This window comes from Petaurus breviceps, unplaced genomic scaffold, assembly GCF_028583685.1.
Source record: "Petaurus breviceps papuanus isolate PSGF00001 unplaced genomic scaffold, PetGlider_PUasm1.0 129, whole genome shotgun sequence".
NCBI lineage: Eukaryota > Metazoa > Chordata > Mammalia > Diprotodontia > Petauridae > Petaurus > Petaurus breviceps.
In genome coordinates this window covers 6,085,926-6,109,770 of record NW_027185665.1, presented here as the reverse complement: position 1 = coordinate 6,109,770, position 23,845 = coordinate 6,085,926, and the positions used below count along the sequence as shown (strand labels likewise).

The 23,845-nt window shown below is 38.9% G+C and overlaps 1 protein-coding gene across 3 annotated transcripts in view; it reads right to left on the bottom strand.

Annotated features, from left to right (window-relative positions):
- Nucleotides 1-1,684: 1,684 nt before the first annotated feature.
- LOC138173219 (asparagine--tRNA ligase, cytoplasmic) overlaps nucleotides 1,685-23,845 on the bottom strand; it is a 24,294-nt gene continuing 2,133 nt past the window's right edge. Inside the window, exons 1-15 of one of the 3 annotated variants that reach the window (XM_069103132.1) lie at nucleotides 23,545-23,720; nucleotides 21,636-21,718; nucleotides 14,711-14,776; nucleotides 14,521-14,613; nucleotides 14,343-14,432; nucleotides 11,715-11,793; nucleotides 10,208-10,278; nucleotides 9,535-9,621; nucleotides 8,494-8,715; nucleotides 8,170-8,369; nucleotides 7,644-7,779; nucleotides 6,534-6,647; nucleotides 4,958-5,089; nucleotides 4,483-4,614; nucleotides 1,685-2,833 (exon numbers count right to left, since the gene is read on the bottom strand). In XM_069103132.1, coding sequence (XP_068959233.1) covers nucleotides 2,702-2,833; nucleotides 4,483-4,614; nucleotides 4,958-5,089; nucleotides 6,534-6,647; nucleotides 7,644-7,779; nucleotides 8,170-8,369; nucleotides 8,494-8,715; nucleotides 9,535-9,621; nucleotides 10,208-10,278; nucleotides 11,715-11,793; nucleotides 14,343-14,432; nucleotides 14,521-14,613; nucleotides 14,711-14,776; nucleotides 21,636-21,718; nucleotides 23,545-23,587 — 1,680 coding nt within the window. In that variant the 5' untranslated portion in view covers nucleotides 23,588-23,720 and the 3' untranslated portion in view covers nucleotides 1,685-2,701. Of the gene's footprint in view, nucleotides 2,834-4,482; nucleotides 4,615-4,957; nucleotides 5,090-6,533; nucleotides 6,648-7,643; nucleotides 7,780-8,169; nucleotides 8,370-8,493; nucleotides 8,716-9,534; nucleotides 9,622-10,207; nucleotides 10,279-11,714; nucleotides 11,794-14,342; nucleotides 14,433-14,520; nucleotides 14,614-14,710; nucleotides 14,777-21,635; nucleotides 21,719-23,544; nucleotides 23,721-23,845 lie in introns of those variants that run through there. The other 2 variants (XM_069103143.1, XM_069103151.1) reach the window with 2 other exon arrangements.

Genomic DNA, 23,845 nt, shown 5'->3' with positions numbered 1-23,845 from the left:
TGTAAATGAGCTGGAGAAGAAAATGGCAAACTGCTCCAGTATCTTTGCCAAGAAAACCCCAGATGGGGTCATGGAAAGTTGAACATGATTGAAACCCCTGAACAAGTGTAAAAACTTAGCCTAATAAGGAGTTATGTGTTTATATATATATGTTAGTAATTACCCATTTCATCATTCTCAACTACAAATTGTTTGTGCAGCTGCATTGTTCTATCACTGCCTAATTTCATACCCTTTTCTCCTGAAATGTTCAAGGGGGAAATGAATAATAATAGCTAGCATTTATATAATGCTTTAAAGTTTGCAAAGCATGTTATAAAATATCTCATTTTTCCTCACAACAATCCTAGGAGGTACTATTATGCTCATTTTACAAAAAGAAGTTGTGACTTGCCATGGGTCACACAGCTAGTAAATGCCTGAGGCAGGATTTGAACTCAAGTCTTCCTGACTATAGGTACTGTATTCTTTCTCTCTGCCACGTTAGCTGGTTAGTGGTACTATGAAAACCAAGTTCAACAAAAAAATTTGTTTAAGCCTGAACACTACAAGTCTGACTTGTCCTGGATCAATCAATGTGGAATAACTAAATAGAGGACACAATATTAGCATCAAATATTCAAACATAATTCCTTTTTACTTCCTTCAGAAGGAACCAGGGGTCCCACATACCCAAATCAGCAATATCCCAGCTAATTTTGTTCCGGGCCTATATTCGTGGCAAAGCCCAATGAAATGATAACGTCATCATCACCAAGACTCCAAACCTGAATTGACCATGCAACTATCCAGGGGACTTTTGGGTAGAAAAGGGGAGAGAAAATAGAATAGAAAACTGGATTGGGGAGAATTGAGGGGGACAAGGAAAGAGGAAGGCAAGGCAATGAGGAAAGAAGGCAGGCAGGGGAGAGTAATTTGGTGACTAAGTCAGTAAGGATGCTTTTAACAGTATGAAGCAGTACTACTGAGCAGTGACCTTTACGGTTCATTCCCTGGCGCGGCTGCCAGCTCCCTCGTGTTCTCCTCTGCCTTGTCTTTACTTTTGGAAAGAGCAACCAAGGTCTGGTTGCTGCCCTGCCAAGATCTCACTGCCACTACCCTGGTGTTAACTCCTGTACTCATGGCCCCAGTTAAGCTCCTCCAAGCTGGGTGCTTTGTTATTGCACCCACTGTACTAAGTGTTGTTCAGATCCTGTTTTAGTTCCATTCAACAAATGCAATTTAATAAACATCCATTACGCATTTCTACTGTGCTAAATTCATGAAACCCCAAATATTCACAAAATACACATTTACTCTATTGGAGCCTTACTTCTTCAAGCTAAACACTGCTTAAACAAATTCCCTAATTAAGTAATATATTAGAAGCTATTTATGCCCTGGTAAAAGTATTTCAATTCTTAAAACTACAAAAATATTTCACTGGTACTTTTATTTTGAATTGCAAAATTAAATAAAATTTAAGTAGTGGTTAAAACACCAATAAATAACATCTAACTCAATTCATACATAAAAAGAAGCAATTAGGAGCACACAATTTTAGGTATTAGCCTTTTCTAGTCATGCTAACATTGCCATTTTAACACTAAATTAAAATATGTCTTCAGAAAAATATCTCCATACAAGCAGCATGTTGGTAATGCAAGAGATTTTTCAGCTGTGAAAAAATTAGCCAAGCAAAATATTTCTACATGTTGTCATTTATTAATTTTCAAGATTACAGCTAATGCAGTATATATGACATGCATTTTTAATTAACTAAATCTAAGTTGGAATAATTGGGGATGTACAGTGAGAGTGAAGAAAATAGCTGATAAGATCTCAAAACATAAGATAGTTCAAACAACAATCACATTAATTACTAAATTATTACTATATTAATATTCTGCCTTATAATTCTTTTTTAGCTCACTTATTCTTGATTATTTATGGAAATGCCAAAGACAGTCCAACTCATAAGAACAAAGGAACAGAGAGACCCTGCAAATTATTTAATTACCCCCCAATACTGTTTATGCCGTTGTCTACCTTTCAACCTTTACTAAACTATTTGAAGAATCTTGCAAATTCTTCTATTTCTGTAGTAAGCAAAATTGTTCAAATACATTTAAACTCCGGAATGCTTATCAGATAATAACAAAGTAGATACACAGCTCAAGAAAATGATTCATTTTATTCCAGTATCTACAACTGAATGATATTTATACTGACACTATCAAATCTTTAACATTGTATTTATTAGTTGTTAATTTTATTCCAAGCTTTTAGTTCTTAATTCACTGAAATAAGATGCTACAAATCACAAAAAAATATTGCAGGAACACAAAAGAACATAAAAATTTCAGGATATAGTAGAAATACCTGGCATCAGTGGTAATTGGTATGAGATACATAGTCCTGCAGAAATGGTAATCAAGAACTGAAATATGTTGCTAATTGCACACTAATTTGCCACAATTTCCCTCCCCCAATATTTAAAATGGCAATTATTTTTCTAAGAATGACAACATAGATATCACTTAAAGTCATTTTATTTCTGGGACATCTCAAATAATTGGGACTGTTTTATAGCAATGAGAACAGATAACACAAACAGTGATACTTGGATAGGACAAAAAAGATGGATTATCTCATTTTGGGAGGTTGTAGCTTTCCGTTGGGCTGTGTGTATCCTTGCCTATTGCTGTCAATCACAGGACAGTTAGGGTGTACAGCGCTGGACAAAACGTGGGTATAGACACACATCTCGGATATGATATCTGTTCAAAATCCAAGTTAAGAATCGTTCCAAGCCCAAGCCATACCCTCCATGAGGGCACGGACCATATTTTCTCTGTCAAAAACAAATAATTTAAAAAAAGGTTAAATGTCAATTTTCAAATTTCATCTTATTCAACAAATAGCAAACATTCATTAAAGACTAAACACAAGACAGACACTGTCAGGTGCTGTATAAAATACAAAGAAAAATAAGACATGACACCCATGTTTAAAGAACGTATAATCTAGTGGAGAGAAGATATATATACAAATGACTCTAAGATAACAGATTAATTAAAAAAAACTCATGTTGCACACCACTGGAGAGGGGGGAGAGAATTTAAAAGCTTATGAAAGTGAATGTTGAAAATGAAAAATTTAAATTTAAAAAAAATAAGATCATGAATTTAGAGCTAGAAGGGATCTCATTGCATAGATAAGGAAACAGAGGCCCAAAGAAATTAAATGACTTGCCCAAGGTGATTCAGTCAGAAAATGACTGTGCTTAGACTCAGACTCAAATCCTGTGCTCATTCCATAGATACTATGACTGTTGATGAGTGGAAGCTCACTTCTGGCTTAGAAAAAATAGGGAGGTTTCAATGGAAAAAGTGGCATTTGAAATGTCCTTTAAAGAATAGCTAGAATTTCAATATTTGGAAACGGGGGAAGGGATGTGACCATTTCAGACATGGGGAGCTACATGACTTGAGATATAAAAGCACAGAATGGATGGGAGTAGTCCAGTTTGGTCGGACAACAAATGGAGAGACAAAGAGAAAGTGGAACCAGATTGTAGAGGACCTTGAATACCCACATAAGGAGCTTAATTAGCCCTGGACTCCTGGATGATGGAAAGACAATGTACATTTCTAGCAGTGGAGTGATGTTATCAGAGCCACGAAGTTTGTTAAAATTAACCTAGCAGTAGAAGTAGGGAAGTTCATTGGGAAGGGGAGGCTGGAGGCAGACAAAATAATTACAAGGACATGAGTCTTGGGAGGAGTTTATTACTCTGCCCTGGAGTAGCGTCACACTCGAAACGGCTAAAAGAGGGCAGATGCAATAGATATTGCAAAGACAGAATGAACTGGGCTTGAGAGAGAACAGGAGAAATCAGAAGTCAGCTCTGAGGGAATCAGCCTGATGAATAAGTGGTGTGGAGAAGAGTGGTCATGTTAACAAAAACAGTAAAGACCAGAAAAATCGGGTTTGTAGGCAAAGATGAAGAGCTGGATTTTAAAGTTTCAGGTGCCAGTAGGAAATCTAGGTAAAATGTCTAAGAGGTAACTGAAAATCTGCATCTGGAGTTTATAAAGTAGTTGAGATAGAAGATAGAGAGAATAAAAGCTAATGTAACAGGAACAGCTGGGACCACGAACAGAAAGAAAGCAGCTTTCTGAACGATCTTAAATACCTGAATCTAATGGCTGCAATAATTTTAGGAAAGTAATTATCCCGCCCGTCACTGTAAGGTAAAATTCTAAGCTGAAGACCCTAACGAAGTCCAAATATAAGGTAATGGCTCGCTATTACCCAAGACAAGTACTAAGCCATAAATTAGAAACTAGAAAATTGTCGAAGCTAAACTTAACCTGTCCGTTTAGTTCAATTTGATAAAATTTTACAAGGAACAACAGTATGTTGTTAGTACGCAGCTGACCAAGTTGTATCACATGATAAAGAAATGTGTCACATGACGCCTGTCAATAGGGCAAGTACCTGGTCCGTGTACCAGTAGTAGGGAGTGGGATCAATGCCTTCTCTCTTGTAACCCCTTAGCAGTTCTTCGCCATCCCAGATACGCATGGAACCTCCCACAATCTCACCAACATTGGGCATCAACACATCCACCTAAAAAAGTACAAGATGTTGCATAAACCTCCTGCTACCAGGCAAGCAAACTAAAATTACTTCCCTAGCACTCAAAAAAAAAAATGCTGGCATTCCTCTATAGTTGAACTGAGTTCCAATAAGAAGTTGGAAAAAACTCTAAAGTTTACTTTGATCATTCATGGCCTAAAATTTAACAAATCACATGCCCACTTAGAAATACAATTTCAGAAACAATTTTGTTATTCTGTATTAGAAATAAAATATTTGAGGTTTTAAACAATAAGCTACATAGCATTCCAGGCAGTGATCCCCTCCCCCTTAAAAAGAAAGGCTCCTAATACTACTTGAATCACCAACTGACAGATTCAGTAAGTCGGGAATCCTCAGGACATCGCGGCATATAGAAGGACTTGATCTCTGCAGGAAATCGACACAGCAAGATTGGTTCATTAATGGTGTCTGTCATCAGTCTCTCAGGGGCTTCTGGGATATCCTGAGGTTAAACAAGATTTCATTAACATTTACAACTAGAAATGCAACAAGACACCAGGAACTCTCTCCCTGTGCATGAGGCCTTTGTCCTACTGATGCAACACACTAAGACAAGTCACAAAAAGTAGGGAGGGGCTGGTCTCAATTTCAAACCAAGCAATTGTAACATGTTCCAAAATCCTTCATTTCTAAATGAATAGTAAATATTCTAAATGAATGGTAAAAATACATCTACTACACCTTCTGAACAGTATAAAGGAATTCAGACAATATACAGCTTAATTCAGGTAACTAACAAATATATATATAACCCATTATGAGAGTAACCAGAAACCAGTGGGCTTGACTATATCAGTTATTAGTCCAACGACTCATTTTATCTAGTTCTGAAGTCGAGGTGTTTTAGGTGCTCAGTGATGGTTTCAGAATATCAATGATCTACACAGAAAGTAATGGCCGTCTATAAATACTCATGGTCATTTGCAGTTCTTTACCCCCACTATCAGCTGTGCTTTGACTGACAGTAAAACACATCCAAAAGTTAAGTCGGCCAATATGTCATATTTATAAAGGGAAACTGCACATGAAATAGTTGGCTAAAAACATCCGAGAAATAATAATTAAATAAACCAAGTCGGTTGTTACATATATTCTTTTGTGTCTTTAAAGCACGTTTAAGTGAATATGCATTTCAGTGCATCACATATAAATACTGAAGGTGAAATAAGAAACTGTAGCTACCATATGGATTGACAGACACTTAAAAGATCGTTACGATTACGTGTACGATACTGCACATATAATTATTAGAACCCTGGGCTTTCCCTGCTGACCCTTGGTTAACAACCGACAGGAAATCTGTCACATTGTTCACATTGCCTAAGAGGGTACATATAAAGCATACAGTGTTAAATCTCCTCTAACACGGCCGATTCTGCACAGCACCTGGTAAACACTCAAAAGGGAATTATTACTTTAAAGAGAAGTGAGCAGCAGAAAGTCAGCTGGATGAAGAGGGGGCTAGAGCAGGAGTGGCAACATTAAAGAATGCATGACACTGAGCAGAAGGACCCCAACCGATGGCAAGTCAGTGGGACACGGGGACCCAGCTACCTCCCACCTCCTTCAGGCCTTTCATTTTATAACTTCTAGCTGCTTCTTCAATAACCCTACGCCTTCCTCCTCATGATTTAGCAAATGAATGAACAAGACCTTGAGCAAAATGCTGTCCCCCGGCCCAGAGAATCGCAGTTAGCATTCTCCCAGGAAAACACTGCTGATGTAAAGGAAGAAAATAAGGAAGACTGAAACACTGATGGAGAATTTAAAAGATGAAGCCAGACAGACGCTTCCCATTTACTGACTTTTTCAAAATAAAAACTGTGCTTCAATAACAGGCAACGTCCCCCTCGAAAGGAAAACCAAGACTGGAGAACATGTCTTACCTCTCCAAATTCGTAATAGGTGCCACCCTCCTTCTTTACATCATGTTCCTTTAGCCACACAATGGCATCTGAGTAGTTCATCCGTTTGAAAGGTCTTTTGGGGGGTGTAAAAGTCTATAAAGAAAAAAAGAAAACAGTAATTTTAAAATAACTTCTTAAAAAATGGCTCCTAAAACTACACCCAATCACAGATTATTACAGTAGAAAGGGCCCTTCGATATCGTAAAAGATGAGGGCCTGCATTTTACGGACGATGAAAGCAAAGTCCAGAATGACTTGCCCACAAGTGAGGAGGATTTATGTTGAACCAGCCACACGTTCAACACCACCTTCTCTGTGATCCAAAGTCCATCTCTTAGAGTCCATCCATGGCAAAAGAATGTCCCTTCCTCTGAGCAAATCCAATTGGGCTACAACTTGTAACTGTGCTTTCAATAGCATCGTGATCTAACCAAGTAGGCTACTTGGCTCAAAGTTAGTGAGTGAGAACAGTTAGGGAAAGTCTGAGCCTAAAACTGATTGTCAACATGTTGGGCAAACACTGATGAGTTTCCTATTACAAATCCGTTGGCAAGATTCATGTTTTCTACAAAAACGGATAGAAATTTCCCATTAATGACAAATAGTACTACTGAAAGTTTCCTTATGAAATACTCAGTGAATCAATTAGGATCTAAGTGATATTGAATGTGTAGGCCCCACTGCCAAAAGATGGGAAGAACTGCAAAGCAGGCAGGTGTGTGTCATTTAAAGCTATTTTTTTTTAAACTAAAACTATAATTTTGGCAAATACATAACGGATAAGTTACCAAAAACACTCTCTTATATAAATCAAATTATTACAAAATTAAAATCATAAGCCAGTCAATTTTGGTCTTAAATTTCTTTAACTGTTTGAGCTCATTACACACTTCCATTAGCCTGTATACCGGGGCAGCTAGGTGACGAAGTGAATATAGAGCACTGGCCCTGGAGTCAGAAGGACCTGAGTTCAAATCCAACCTCAAGACACTTAACACTTACTAGCTGTGTGACCTCGGGCAAGTCACTTAACCCCAATTGCCCTGCATTCCCCCCTCCAAAAAGCAAAAAAAAAAAAAACATGCATACCGGGTTGAGTTCATACAATAAGTCTGCTGCAGGTGATTTCAAGATCCTGTCTACTACATCACAAACCAAGTCTTCCACACGGTTTAGGAGATCCTCAAAAGTCAGGAATGGGCACTCAGCTTCAATGTGAGTGTACCTGAGGAAAAAGATAACACCAGACTATTTCAGGGCCACTAGGCTTCTCACTTAATTTTACTCTAACACTCAGAACTTTAACAATGGAAAACAGTCAAAGACAGTAGCATCCCAATAGCAATAACCGCTAATATTTAGTTGTAATATTAAGAGTCCCTTAAACCACCAATTTCTTCTTTCTAACAATTAAAGGATAAAGTCATAGTAAATGAATAGATATATTTTTTCTATTCCATTTCTGAGTATTATAACTGACATTTTCCTAGGGAAAGCAAAATTTCACAATTACTATTTAACATTATGTCTCACATCAAATTCTTGCTACAAAGATATCATACAAGATACTTTTCCTGTGAATGGATAAAAAAGGAAGAGAATGATATTCCCTTACTCTGCTAGGTGTCTTCGTGTCCTGGACTGTTCTGCTCTGTATGACTGCGCAATACAAAAGACATCTCCTAAAGCTGGCAGGCAAGTCTCCAAATATAACTGTGATGACTGGGTCAAAAATGCCTCTTCTCCAAAATAGTCAAGTTTGAAAAGTGTGGAGCCACCTTCCACCTGTGTTTGTACTAATGTTGGAGGAGTGACCTGTTAAATTAAAAAAAAAGACAAACGAGTATTTTTTTAGAACTTTTGAAATGACAGTTAGCCTTTATTGTTCTAAAACAAGAAAGAAAAAGCTTTATGCAACAGAAAAACATGTAATTCTTACTTCATAATATCCCCTATCAAAAAAGTGATCTCTAAAGCATCTGGTAATCACTGAACGCGCTTTCAAGATTTTGGACACATTCTCTCCTCGGATCATCATGTGTCTATTATTAAGCTGGACATCGACATCAGACTCTTCATTTATCAGGTTATCAGCTCCTCCAGCAGGGGATAAACCGATCAATTCCCAATAGTCACAGTTCAGCTCATGGCCTCCTGGTGCCTAAGTGTATTTTGAAAAAAGGGATTGGGAGGGGGTGGAGGGAAACGAAAATAAATTATAAAACAAAATAGACGTTATCCTATTCAACAATCCTAATTTAGGTCATTATGAATTTTGCATTAGGGGGTTGACCCAAACCTGTAATTTCATTAGTAAAGGGAATTCGCAGTAAGGGAATTTCATCTACTGATGTTCTTTTAACTCACAATCTTAAGAGTCAGCTGATAGCACTGAGAGGCTGAGTGACTTTCCCATGATTAAACAGTCAGGAGGTGACACAGGTGGGACTTTAAGAGGAGACTGCCTAGCTCTGAGGTCAGTTCTCTTTCCACTGATAGCATACAGTCTTTCACATTTGTGACTAATGGTTTAAAAAAAACCTGTTAGTATTTACCAGAACTGAAAAGGACTACTTAAATGTAAACATTTAAATGGTTTTTCTATCTGAAACAAGAGATGAAAAAATCATTCCCCCACTAATCAATAAGAGAAGCAAGTGTTCTCCTGTATAATGTGGCAGAACAACGAATAAGGAAGATAATTTCGGGATGATTAACCAAGAAGATAGTTGCTGGGACAAAATTTAAATCACATGGCTTGGAAATCTCTCTGTAGAAGTATTTCTTGCCAATATCTGACTCTTGTGAGCTCCCCCTGGTGGCTAATCAATCACCTTTTTTTCCTCCATCAAGAGCTGTTCTCTCACTTGTCAACTGAATGTGCCAATGTGTCCACTATAGCATAAACACTAAAACTTTATGATTATAATTTTAAGGTTTTCTTTAGGCATTTTTGGGATAAATAATTCCACACACTCGCCTGCTTGCCTTCTGGTGTAAGATTGAGCACTCCATACACCGCCACACTGCTCTCTGTAGACAAGACCACTCCATTGTAGCATTGACACTATATGAGAAAGGTCGTTGTTTAGCAGAACCCTCTACTCTTACTTAACTAGAACAATATTATTTGCAAACGATACACTTTGTATGAAACAAGCCCGGTCCTTCCAAATTCTGAGCACAGCAGCCAGTTAAGTCTTTACTCTTAACATTTGGCGAAATCTTTTAATATTAAAAAGAAATGTTAGAAAGAGAAAATCAAGATGCATCCCTACTGTAGGGACTCTGTGAGGGTGTCAATGACTAGAAACTGTGGAAGGAGTCAGACACAAGCTATAAGGACCCAATTCACAGCCAAAGCAACAATACAATAGATATTCTCCAATTTTCAATTTTAAACAATGAAACTAATTAACCTCCATTTAAGGGAAAACTGACATATTGTGACTTCACCCAATATTCAAAGTAATTTCTTAGGTTCTCACCAGCAAAGTATTAATAATTCAAGTCTTCCTCTCAAATTTGCAGATTTTAAAAATAATTTACTAAAAAGTTGAAAGCTATCCTTTTGCCAAATGCAAATAAAAATAAAATAAAATACTTGAATATTTAAAAAGATGGGCCACTTTTAGGAGAGAAAAAATAATTACCAGTTCATCTGACAAGACACATTGAAGATATCCTGTACCATCTCTTAATATAAGAAACATTAAATTCTTCCCTAAAAACAAAAAGAAAAGTAATTTTTTCTTAGAGATACTATTAAAGATCTTTATAATTCACCTTTTATGTAGCAGTTTATACAAACTATACAAAAGTATGGTGAGTTTATCAAACTTGCCATACCTCTCAGCTTTCCTTTGGAGAAATAACTGCTCATTTATTTTATCCCCATTTAATGCTTTCAAAGTATTTTTACATCTGTTATATGATCCTCATTAAAAACAAAATGATCTCATAATTTAGTAATTAAACATTTCTCTTTTTGGAGGGGGGAAGGCAGGGCAACTGGGGTTAAGTGAGTTGCCCAAGGTCACACAGCTAGTGAGTGTTAAGTGTCTGAGGCCAGGTTTGAACTCAGGTCCCCTGACTCCAGGGCCGTGGCTCTATTCACTGCCCCACCTAGCTGCCCCTGTAATTTAGTAAGTAAGGGGCACAGGAATTATCATTCACAGTTGGGAGATTAATAAATTGAGGCACAGGACAATGTGAAGTCACATGACTAAGACCACATATCAAGTTAGTTTTACAGAATTCTACAGGTGGAAGGGAATTCAATGGTCCTAGTCTAGGTGCTATTAACCTTTCTTGTGTCATGACATCATGGGAAAGAGAGATCTATGCTCACAGTAAGGCTTTTAAACACTTAAAATGAAATACAGAGAATTACAAAGACATTTAAACTGAGTTACCAATTTTTAAAAAACACATTCATGGACCCTGGGTAAACAACCCCTTCATTTTACAGAGAGGGAACTGAAGCTCAGAGAGGCTGTAATTTGTCCAGGATCACAGGATCACTAAGGCTAGAAGGGCCTCTGAGATTCCCCCACAGTCCAAAGGTTTCCAGACTTCTACCAAAGTCATGGATTCTGGTGGCAGCATGCTGAAGCTTCTCAGAATAATTTTTTAAATATATCAAATACATATGCTTACATGTAAGACCTTTAAATTGAAATACAGTTATCAATTTTTTTTTAAGTGCAGAGATCCCAGGTTAAGCCCTGATCTAGTCTAACATCTGAGGCCCACAGAAGGTAAAGGATCTGCCTGACTTCACATAGTGAAGTGAAGGGCAGATCTGGCGATCTCTTGACTTTGGATCATAAAAGAGGTCAGTCCAAGGGAGGGGAAATGGATTCAAAATGAATTCACCCCAGCCTCTTAGAGAAAAGGAAAAACACAGGAAAAAAAGAATATTCTCTCTTTTTTTTGGAAGGTGGAGCAGGAAGAGAAGAAAAGAAGGAAATACAAAAGAAAAATATCAATGTCATCTGAAAGAGGCCACTTACTTGAGATGCCTTTCTGTAACATGGAACAAGCTACAGCACAATACACTAGATTTATTACCAGTCTATAAGTAAATATTGAGATGTCCCTCATCCTGATAAGTCTACTAGATTTTAAATTTAAAACAGACAGGGTACACCAACTTACCTTGCCTACGTAACCTGTGTACCCAGCCAAACACCTTCACTCGTTGGCCTCGATGTGCTTCTAAAGTACGAATCTTTACCTGTCATGTAAGTATTACAATTTATTAATAAAATCTATCATTTATTACACAATCCAACTTTCCACCAACGATTTGGACAATGGAATCATAAGAACAATAAAATCTACAACTGATATAAAATCTGGGGTTGTCTGCTACCTTAGAAAATAGAAGTGATATTCAAAACTATTTCATTAAAAGAAAAGTGGTCAGAAAAGAAAAGTGAGAGAGAGTAAAGAAAATGATTCAGCCCTGGGACTCAACTTATAAAGCTGAAACACGTAACAATCCTCCCAATACCTGATGGAAGGTAGTTAAAGCAAATATTATCCCTATTTTACAGAGGTTGTGATCGCAAAACATTAACTAGAGCTGAAAGAAACATCTTAAACTTTTCTTGAGGTTAGAAAGTTATTTGTGAAAGAACTAAAATTTAGCTCTCTTGATTTTTAATCCAAAATATGGAAGAAAATCAAAGCCATCTGGGAGTTTCAGCCATATGGATCATATTTGCAACAGATACTCAAATATGAACATTTCTTTCCCTGAACTGGCCACATGATAAAAATGGTTCTGCATTTCTTCTTTTCCCTGATGCTAGAAAAGAGAGTAACTTGAAGCACCTGATCACAGGTGCATCTCAGCTCCTGGTCAGAGTAGCACCCCTTCTCTGATATCACTGTTATAAGCAGATCCTGAGAGTTGGGAATGAACAATCAAGGAAAAAGCAGATAGAACCTTATTTACAAGGGTTATAGGTACAGGAAAGTGTAAAGGGAAAGTGTGTACAAAAGAGAAGAGATTATTTATGAAGTAGAAGGTTAAGGGGAAAAGGGCCTAGGGGATTATCTCCAAAAGATAACTAGAGAAAAATGAAAAGAAATTTATACTCAAGTTATACACATTCCTTTAGCCCTCTATGTAAAAATCAATACTATAATAGGTACAGCGAAATTCAATCAAATTCTGTAAAACACCCACTATGTGAAAGGGAATGTGCTAGGGAACGGGAATGCCAACATGAAACGAGACATCATTTCAGCTCTCAAAGAACACGGTGGGAAAGTCATATACCCCAATAGCTACCATACAAGGGGAAAATTTCTGTAGGGAAGCAATCACTTTCAGCTTAGGAGGATGCAGCAGTCAGAAGGCTTCATGGAAAAGAAATAGCCTTGAAAAAAATGGAGTGATTTCAACAGAGACTACAGCAGAAGAAGAGGTTGAAAGGAATTTCATTCCAGGTATGGAACACGGCATGAGTAAAGACACAGAGAAATGAGCGTCAAGAACAGTCATGCCTGAGAGTGGGGAATCCGGTTTGTTTGAAAGATAGGCCAGATCTGATCTCCAAGATGAGTCTTCCTGACTCTAGGTCCAGCACTCTGTCTACTCCAATATAGGAGTGCATTAGGGGAATGATGTGAAACAGTACTTGAAAAGGTAGTTTAACTAGATCACAGCCAGCCTCGACTGCTGGAATAATAGTCAGCGAACAATAGAAAGCTGGTGAAGAGTTTTGTGCGGAGAACATGACCAAAGGGTACATTATGAAGATTACCTGGCTGAACGAAAAAGAGACCAGAATAACAGGTTATTGTAATAGTTTAGGCTGAACAGTAGGAAATGGGGAGGTGAGAAATACTCATCTGCACGGAAATGTCCCACTGGTACCTCAAACTCAGTATGTCCAAATGAGACTCATTAGTTTCTTTCTGTCCAGATACCAGTTCTGTTAGGTTATGACCACACGTCTGGCAATCTGGGATTCCCACCTCAGGGTCACCCTTCTCTTCCCTCTCCTAGCAACCCAAATCTCCCACGGGCTACTGAGTTTCCACTTCTACCTCCACTACGCATCTCCTATCCATTTTTTTCTGGTCATTCACACAGCCACCTCCCCAGGTCAAATCTTCATGACTCTTACAAAGACATTTCTGTAGTCTCCTTATTGGTCTCTGTCTCTAGTCTCTCTCTCCTCCAATTTATTTTTCATATAGCCACCAAAAAGATTATTCCTAGTTGGATCACATCAGTCCCCTGGTCAAAATTCTTCAGTGACTTCTGGCTGCTTCATGGACAAATGCTAACTCCGAAGATGTCCATTTAAAGCCCCCATAATCACGCTTCCAACCCCCCTGTCCAGGCTTATATCATATTGCTGCTCCCCTCCACACACTCTCTGTTCCACCTAAATCAATCTATTTGCTTTCTCCTGAATTTTGCCATCAACTGAAAAAAGGTCTTTGGATTTGGCAATAATGAAGTCATTAGCAACAATGGAGAGAACTGTTGCACTGTAAGTAGAGCAGAAATAAAGGACTCAGAAAATCAAAGCAATTTGCATCTGTGTACCTCCAAATCAGGCATGCCGGTTATTAAATGATAAAATGTTTTATTAACTACAAAACTGTCTTTTCCTATGCCTAAAGAGCCAACAAGGAAAACAGCTTTAAAGGAATACATTCATCAATTACATTCCCTTCAAGACACTGAACATCCAAAAATTCTTTCATTGTACAAGAATGTTTTTAAGTCCACAAGACATGAAACAATCTGACTGTGCTTACACATTTTGCCTCTGGAAGACTTAGATCCTGTTTAATGATAATCTTCTTTGCTTCCTCTAGGTTTTTTTCTCGTCTTAAATTGTCTTCTGCCTAATATTAAAGATAAAGTACTTTGTTAGAAAATTGCTTCTACCTCCCAAATTTAAGAAGAAAACCCGATATCTCATTCTTTACTTACCTCTTTTTTATCTCGGGATTCATTCTTCATCTGTTCCCTGTGCCATATTTTCTTAATGTTCTTCATCTGTGATTTGGAAATAATATCCCATCTCTAAAAGAGATAAACAAGTATATTTATTTGTAAGGCCTTTTAGTAGGCTTAATTATTCCTATAATGAAAAAATTGACAAAATGTTAAGATACTCAACCTCATTTTCTTTTTGTGAATCCACATAAATGGTAGGAAATGGCTCCTTTCCTGCTGTCATCAAAGCCTTAAAAATAATAAAAGAGATAATATCAGATATAATTACAAAATGGGGGCAGCTAGGTGACAAAGTGATACAGCACTGGCCTTGGAGTCAGGAGGACCCAAGTTCAAATACGACCTTAGACACCTGACACACTTACTAACCGTGTGACTTAGGGCAAGTCACTTAACCCCAACTGTCTCCAAAAAGCAAAAAAATAATAATAATAATTACAAAATGTTGCATCAATACTATCTCTAATTTATTCTAGAAACAACCCTATGAAGTTAAGTACTACAATTATTATTATCCCAAGATGGAAAATTTCTGGCTTAAAAAGATTAAATGACAATGGACACACAGGATTTAAAATCCCAAGCATTCCTACCAGCAGCCTTTCTGCTCCATGAGGCTATTTAGAATTGTACCAACATCTCACATATTTAAAGATGTTTAATCTAGCAACCTCCTAACTATCTGGAAGACAGATTTTAATATTTCTGAAAACTCTCAAACAAGTAACTGCTTAAGACAATACAACATGCCTTCTTTCCAATAATCAGAATCCCAGAAGTGACCCATCAAGTTGGAACCATAAATCTTTGATTTTTTTTTCTTTTCCCCATTATCATGTCTAATCAAGTGCTGAGTTCTGTGGACGTTACTTCCAAAACATCTTTTCTCCTTCCCACCCTCCACCACCACCTCATATAGCAACCACTCTGGTTCTGACCCTTATCATCTCTCACCTGGACTCTATAACCTTTTAATCTCTCTCCCCTTTCCAATCCATCATTCATAAAGCTGCCAAAATAACCTTTCTAAAGCACAGATTTGACTATGTCACTCACCTGCTAAGTAACTTCTTATTGCCACTAGGCTAAAATGCAATGTCCTCAGCTTCATATTTAAAGCTCTCCAAAATCTGGCCCAATCTGACCTTCCCAGGCATAATTCGAATTACCTGTCCCTCCAGCTCCCCACATCGCACCTGCCTGCAGGACTAGGTTTCAATCAATCAGGATCATGAGTTCTTCCCTCAAAATGTCACTTCCATGCCTGGGTCATTCCCAGTGACTGGGACAACCCTGCCTCCACACCCCAAATCTTTCAGTTTTCTTCTCTTTCTCCAAGGCTAAACTGCCAGCTATTCCACTTCTGTGATACTTCTAAGTCAAAATGAATTCATCCATGACTGTGATGTGTCACCCCTGGACCTGGCGTTGACTAAGTTCCGGATCCCAGCTAAAGAACTGACCTCTCGAATGGGACATCTTGGGACAAGGACAGCTCTATGTCCAATTTCAACAGGAAGTAGCTGTGGAAGAAGAGACCTTCGCCCAGCTCCCCAACATTCTGAACCCCATTCATTTGAGGGGGAAATGATGGGGTGCTTGTGCTAGAGCCACCCTAAGATATTGTTTTATGTGCTTATTCTGTGCTATTCCTGTTATATTATTTTAAAGTTCTGTTGACACCAGTTACCCCTAAACTCCCATTAACCTATATAAGGGACATGAAAGATCTTTGGGCCAAATGTAATTTGAAGATCTTCCCTGCCCCTTAATAGGCAGGGACATAATCTCATGGAGCCTGTGGGGGGAGGAGTTTGCTGAACGGATGGAACAGGAAGCGTGAAGCAGAGTTGAGAGGAGGCTGGGAGTCAGAGCAGTTAGAAGGGAGGGAGGAGAGAGGATGTAGGCAAGCAGACTGCTAGACTTGTCAGTGTTTGTGAGAAGGCTCTGGGGTGGTGGGGCTTCTTGCAGTGATAAGGTGGAGTAACTTCTTTGGTGCTATGATGGATTTGGCTTTCTGGCATTGGGATTTGGTTTTGCAATTCAGAATTACACCAGCATATTCATAGTCGCCTATCAGATATACACCCTCCCCTCCCCCAAAGCCCCTGATCAGGGATCTCTCTTTGCTACCATTATTCCCTACCTTCCAATATACTTTGCAGGGCACAGAGGTTAAGTGAAGTGTAGTTGAGAGAACTGGTCTCAGTTTGGGCAAGTCATTTAATCATTCAGTGCTCTAGGCAACTATGTAAGACTCTTGATTAGCAGGAATTTCCTGATACCAATAAAATCACATCTCCAATCCATATCCTTGGGGTGAAAGATAGTTTCAATTTTTTCTTTATCACTAGCATCTAGTACAATGTTTTGCACCTAATATTTTCAATTGAATTTATATATAATTAGCTAAATTCTTCACCTCACTGAAATCCTGTTCAGTCCTTCAGGATAATGGTTCAGGAAGGAATTGATGGGCTCCTACTGTAAGGACAGTGGCCTTTCTAATAGTACCAAACTTGTGGTCTCTTTCTGAATGTTGACGCAGATTCCAGTCTAAAATTATTGGCAGTGTTGGCCTTATCCAATTAAAACCTGTTTAACTGTCTTAGATAGTAAGGACACTCAGATGCTAAGTCAGGCATAGCCAAGTCCTGTCAATCAGACAGCTATAAAGTCTTAGAGAAGTAAGAGCTTTGGGACGCATCAGGTTGTAAAAGGATTATTTTAAAAGCGCAGTGTCATAGCTATGTTATAAAATATATATGCATAGGTATGTATGTATGTGTACGTATATTTCGGATTGACAAAACTTGCCCAGACATGACTAACACCTAATTGTGCTTACTACCTAGGAGATAAGAGTTTTGCTTTGTTTTTTTTGGTAGGAGGGAAGGCAGGGCAATTGGGGTTAAGTGACTTGCCCAAGGTCACACGGCTGGTAAGTGTTAAGTGTCTGAGGCCGTATTTGAACTCGGGTCCTCCCGACTCCAGGGCCAGTGCTCTATTCACTGAGCCACCTAGCCACCTGGAGATAAGAGTTTTAACTAAGTAAAGTGAACATTGCAATTTTAGTCTGGAAAGGTCTAGAAATAAATAAATGTGCAGGAGCTCAGACAAACACACACACATACAAATCTAATTAGAAAACTACCATGACAGGAATCTATTCAATCAACTCCAGGTGGTTTGGAGATTGCGATACATAATCCCTGTACTGTACATAATCACACAAAAACCTGACTCTCCTCACTAAGGAGACTGTGTGATAGGCCGAGACACTACACTGGCACAGAGCAACACTCTCAAGTCTAGAATTTCCTGAATAACTATTGGTTATTGGCATGTCATCAATAAGGTGGTCACCCAGTAACGAAGCTGTTTTAGCCTTGGCAACCCACAAACTATGAAAAAAATTAAAAATGGCCCTAGGGCCTGTAGGGCACCCTTCTTCTGTAGTCACAGTGGTAGAGTGGAAGGAAAAGGGGCAGACAGTGCTAAGATCACATAGACTATAATTCACTTTAATTTGATTTTGTCAGTACTCTAAATTCAACATTTTTTCCAATGACTGATGTGTGGACATATCACTGAAAGCGGTTAATCCTAATCATTCTGACATCCTTGCCATAAATGGAAACAGGAAAGAACATTGCAGGATGTAAAATCCTACAGATACTCCTTGGAGATAACAAAGAAAAGGGCTGAGTTAGCAAAGTAGTTTTAAGAAATATGACTTTGTGGGACACTGGGCATCATATATAGCAGCACTAATGATAAGCATTTGCAAAGAGACCAATATGAAAATACTAATTTTAAGTTATACAACATTATCAGTTGTGGTGGATAAATTGGTAGAGAAATTCAATAAAGAACTTGACAAGGCCCTCCAAATCAAATCAACATTTACTCTGACACTTGGTGACTTAAAATCAAAAGCAGGAAGAGATAAGGATGGGGAGAAATATGAGAAAGTAAGATTCAGGAGGAAGAAATGAAAAAAAAACCAAAGCCTTATATATTATACAGAAGTTTTGTGCCTCTACATCATGAACACCTTCTTCAAAATAAATAACTTGTTGGCACTGGACATGTTAAGCACCAAACAAAATCACAAATAATAAAACTGGTTACATTTTAAAAGACAGGAAAAAAATTATTTGAGGGTAGGAGTTATCCCTAAGTCTGTTGTGCAGTCAAGTCAGATCAAATCATTAGAGCTAAGATCAGAATTTATACTAAACAAGAACAATAATGAGGAAAATAATGGAAATGATTTAACCCTGAATTATCTAATTAAGTTACTGAAAATTTAAAGCAGGAAATAGCCAACAGAAATGATGTAAACACTGACTATAATAATTTCACTTAAAAGTTAAAGCAATGTAAAGTAATTGTTTCAAGATCAAATGGGTCCAGAAAGTGTCTTAGTCAGAAAATATCTGACTCACTTGCCAAATGTAGAGATGGCTGTCAAAGACAATACCAAGTTAGCCTATAAATCCATCCCTAAAATCTTAGAAGAAAGAAGATGACTATGAGCAATAGTTTCATAAAGCGAAGAGAAGCAGCAGAGGGTGAAGACAGTTTAAAGTAAGTTGGTAAGGTATCCAATTAAGCAGGTATTTAAAAATGAAAATGGAAAATCGGACAAAAGAAATTGAAAAGAACTGCAAAAATCATTTCAACTGTTTTATCCCATTAAAATGTAATCTCTTTGTAAATAGGATTTTATTCTTTTCTTCCATTCTTTATACTATCGTGTTTCCCCGATAATAAGACACTGTCTTATTAATTTTTTTGGACAGAAAAACACCAGAGGGCTTATTTTCAGGGGAGGGCTTATTTTAATGAACATTGACAGCAATTTTAATAAACAGGCAAATGTGAACAAAAAAAATGTACCAGCAAGCAAATCACTGGGGAAGAACAGGATGACGCGCTCACTGCTGCAGCTCTGATTGGATGCAGCTCGGAGCGCGGCATGCGTTTCACGGGAGGAGGGGGGGAGGGGATGGTGCATACAGAGGGTACCGTAATGTAGCGTGTAGCGCAGGGGATCACCTTCACTACAGTAGCAATCTCAATAGGGCTTATTTTCGGGGGAGGGCTTATTTTAGAGGAATCTTACACAGTAAGGGGAGGGCTTATTTTCGGGATAGGTCTTATTATCGGGGAAACACGGTAGCAGCTTTCCATAGTGCCTGGCACACAGAAGGTGTCGAATAAATGCTTGTTGACTGATTTCTCCAGCAAGGATAGTGAAACCATTACACCTGGACCTTAACATCAAAGAACCTGAATTGTGGAAGAAGTAAAAATGGCACTAAATTACTTTAGTAAACAAAGGTGAGAAATGCAGCCAAATTAGATCATGTACATATATACATATAGATATCCATGCTGGAAGCAATATAACCACAAGGTAATTAAGGCACCGACTAAAAGAAGAAAAGATGCTAAAGGTATAGAAAAAAAAATACTGAACTTTAATGATTCTCCCACCAAAAACGTGATCATTAACAACTACTGATCTACGTGTCTACTCCCCCGAACTTACACAATTTTTATGAGGGTCAATTAATTGGGGACATCCTCAATGAGATTATCAGTGGGGAACAAGCAGTCATTTTTGCAAAGGCTATTTAAAAATGGATCACACCTTTACCATCTCACAATTAAATGAAAGTCAGAAAGGGAGATCTCACCAGGCTTATTGTTTGTTGATTATGAAAAATAATTTTCTATTGTTCAATTGTTTCAGTCCTGATCTCATTTGGAGTTTTCTTGACAAAGATCTTGGAGTGGTTTGACATTTCCTTCTCTAGATCATTTTTATAGACGAGGAACTGAGGCAAGTGTCTGAGACCAGATTTGAACTCAGATCTTCCTGACTCCAGGTCTAGCTCTCTATCTAATGCGCCACCGAACTATCTCAATAAGTTATATAACCACGCACAAATAACTTCTCTAAACCTCAGTTTTCTCATTTGTAAAAATGAGATTGGTTCGGATGGCTTCTAAGATTCCTTCAAGCTTTAACTGATACTACAATCTTTTTTTAAAGAATTAGGTTTAAGAGTAATTGATATACGACCTCAGAATTACAACATAAACCAGTAATGGCAAAACTGGAACTCCTAATTTCTAGCCCTTTAGTTCACCCACCACTTGCAAAAATATTTCACATGACTGCTGTAAAATTTATTTGTAAACCTTAAAGCACTGTATAAATGTGAGAAGTTATTAATCATTACATGTCCATCCAAAAAGTTCATCTATCATGGTAAAGAACATCTCCAAATTCAGCTTAGGTTGGTCCTTGGGAAGTAGACACAGTCTATTAACCAAGACTGTGCCCTGGCAGATACTGCCACAGTTCAAGTGCCAAAGGCAGGCCCATCAGGAACCTAAGTTCACCTCCAAGATATGGTGAGTCATTAAGGTAGAAGATTATAAGTAACATAGGCTAAAAAAATAAATTAAAAAAAAAAACATTAAGAAGCAGTTGAAGGCAAAACAAATTTAAAGAAAACATTGAGAGTCAACTAAGCCAGATCATCCTAAAGGCATTTAAGGATCAAAATGAAATGGTAAATCATATCTGAAAAACTGAAAAAATTAAAACTTTTATAATCACTATGGGTACACCGATTTGGACTCAAACAATCACAGACTTTGATGTGCTGCATCAGGCAGTGGAAATGGGATTAAAGTGAGATGAGGAAAAACAGTTGGAGTAGATCAGGCACACAGAAGACGTCCATGCTGAAGGTGATAAAATTCTGAAGGTATTGAGTGAAGGTCTGGTTCTTAATTTACATGTATCCTCAATCATCTCACAGCTTATACAGCGCCTCAAGGTTTACAAAGTGTGTTGTGTATATTAATTATTTCATTTGATTCTGAAAACAACCCTACAAAGTTGAAGTTCAGAGAGATTAAGAGATTTGGTTGAGGTCATGCAGCTACTAAGTAGTAGAGACAGGATTTGAATTCAGGACTTCCCTTACTTTAAGTTCATCACTTTCTCCATTACAATATTGTGTTAGGTATCATTCAATTTTAAGTAAGAAGGGAGAGAATACCTTTAGGCCTGTTTTAAAAGGTTTCTCTTTTGTTCCATCACCAGTTGCATCACTCCCCTCGCGATCTGAGACATAGAGTTCCCCTGTTAATAAAAAAAAAGGAAACAAAAGAATCCCAACATTAACTATGTCAACAATTCTCTCAGAGACCAGGTAGTTTACTCCAACTGTTTTAACCTCTTTTTTGTTTCTATGAATGTAATAGATTATGCTGCCATCACAAGCACAATACTGACTGAAAAGTGGTACAATATTTAATATGATAACCACCTTAAACCACCCCATTCTTCAAGAGAAGCTCTGCATTTTAACGCTACCTGTATCCTGCTATAGTAGGGTAAATATTGGGTGTGGAATCCAAAGATTTAGGTTTAATTCTAGCAGCGATCCCGCTAGTTCTTTGACTCAATGATACTGACAAGGCATTTAACCTTTATGGGAGTCCTTCCTTAAATTTTAAAATGAAAAAACACTTAAAGAAATGGAAAGTAAAGGGGAATGGCTGAAAAAAAAATCACTGCCTATTAAAACATGTTCACAAAAACCTAGGAAGACCATTTACACAAGCGACACTGAAAGACAAACAACTTTTAAAGATTTAGGAGCCCCCTTCAGTAAAATGATCAAACCATGATTCTAGAGAACAGTTAATGAACCAAGCCACCATCTCCTAACAATGAGGTTGTGGCCTCAAAACGCAGAATGAGACATACTGGTTTTGGACATGGACCACATCCCACATGGAAATCTGTTGTGTGTAACAGTGAATATTTGTTACAGGGGCTTTTCTTTTTTTCTTTTAAAGAATATAAGATGAAAGGGATAGAAAATAAAATGCTTGTTAATAGAAAAATAAGGGGAAAAAATAGGGAGCTAAATCAGGGCTTCTCAACCCGGGATTCATGAATTTGCTTTTTAATATCCTGTTAACTGCATTTAATATGTACTTTATGTTTTTACAATATTTTATGGTTTTTTTACAATTTTTTTTATTATACAAAAAAATTTTACAATTTTTTACAATATTTTATGTTTTTTTATGTATGCGAGCCTATGTATTTTATTGTGTGCATTGAGACAAAGTTACTCTGAGAAGGAATCCACGGACTTCACCAGATTACCAAAGGTACCCATGGCACAAAGAAGGTAAAGACCGCCTGAACTAGATCTCTGTGGCCCTGCCCGGATTTAAATCTAGAATCCCACTAACCCAAGGAAGGAAAGCCTCCACTATCCCATCAAGTGAACATGTATTTCTGCTACAAATCTGGCCCAGTTATAAACAGAAAAACCTCACTGAGACTAGACGTTTCAGGGGCGGCCGGGGGCTCGGCGAGTGTCGGGATGACCTGGGATGGAATCCGGGCTCAGACACTCAGGGCCCACCCACAAACACGCGGCCGGTCACCTGGGGCAGGTTACTTATCCCCGATTGCTCGGCGAGTGTCGGGATGACCTGGGATCGAATCCCGGCTCACTCAGCGCCCACCCAGAGACACGCGGCCGGTCACCTGGGGCAGGTTACCTATCCCCACTGCTTTAAAGAGAAGCCCGGATGTTTCAGACGGTGACAATGACCCCCCGCGGAGGCTCTATCTCCATGAGCTGCCCGTCATTAGTATTAAGCAGTGATTCTTGGTTATCGCCCATGTCCCGCAGGGAGTGCAGAGGAGTTAGGGGGGGGAACTGTGAGGGGACGGGTGGGGAGCGGTGAGCAGGCAGCAATGGCGGCGGCCCCAGGTTCGGCCCGGCCCGGCCACAGCCGCTGGCTCCAGGCCTTAAGTCGGCTACCGCCCCAAGGGGCCCGGGCCTGGGCCGCACCGGATCCCTGCGGTCCTCGGGTACAGGATGCCCGCGCCGGCCCGGCATCTCCACCGGCAGCTCCGCTCGTCCCGGGTCCCGCACTCACCCAGCCCGAGCCCGGCCACTCCGTGGGTCACGTCCAGAGCCATTTCCACCCAGCCTCGACCCCAACCCGCAACCCGCAGCGGCAGCGGCAGCGGCAGCGGCAGCACCCCTCCGGATCACCCCGCGGCCCATGTGTTGCATCAGACTGGGACCGCCCTCCGCCCGGTGACTCAAGGCCGAGGCCCAGTTCCATTGGACAAGAGGTGAGGGCAGCGTACGCCAAGGCCGCCACGCTCGTTCAGGGGGGAAGGAAACTAACGAGAACTTCCGGGACGTGAAGCTAAGCCCCGCCCCCCCCCCCG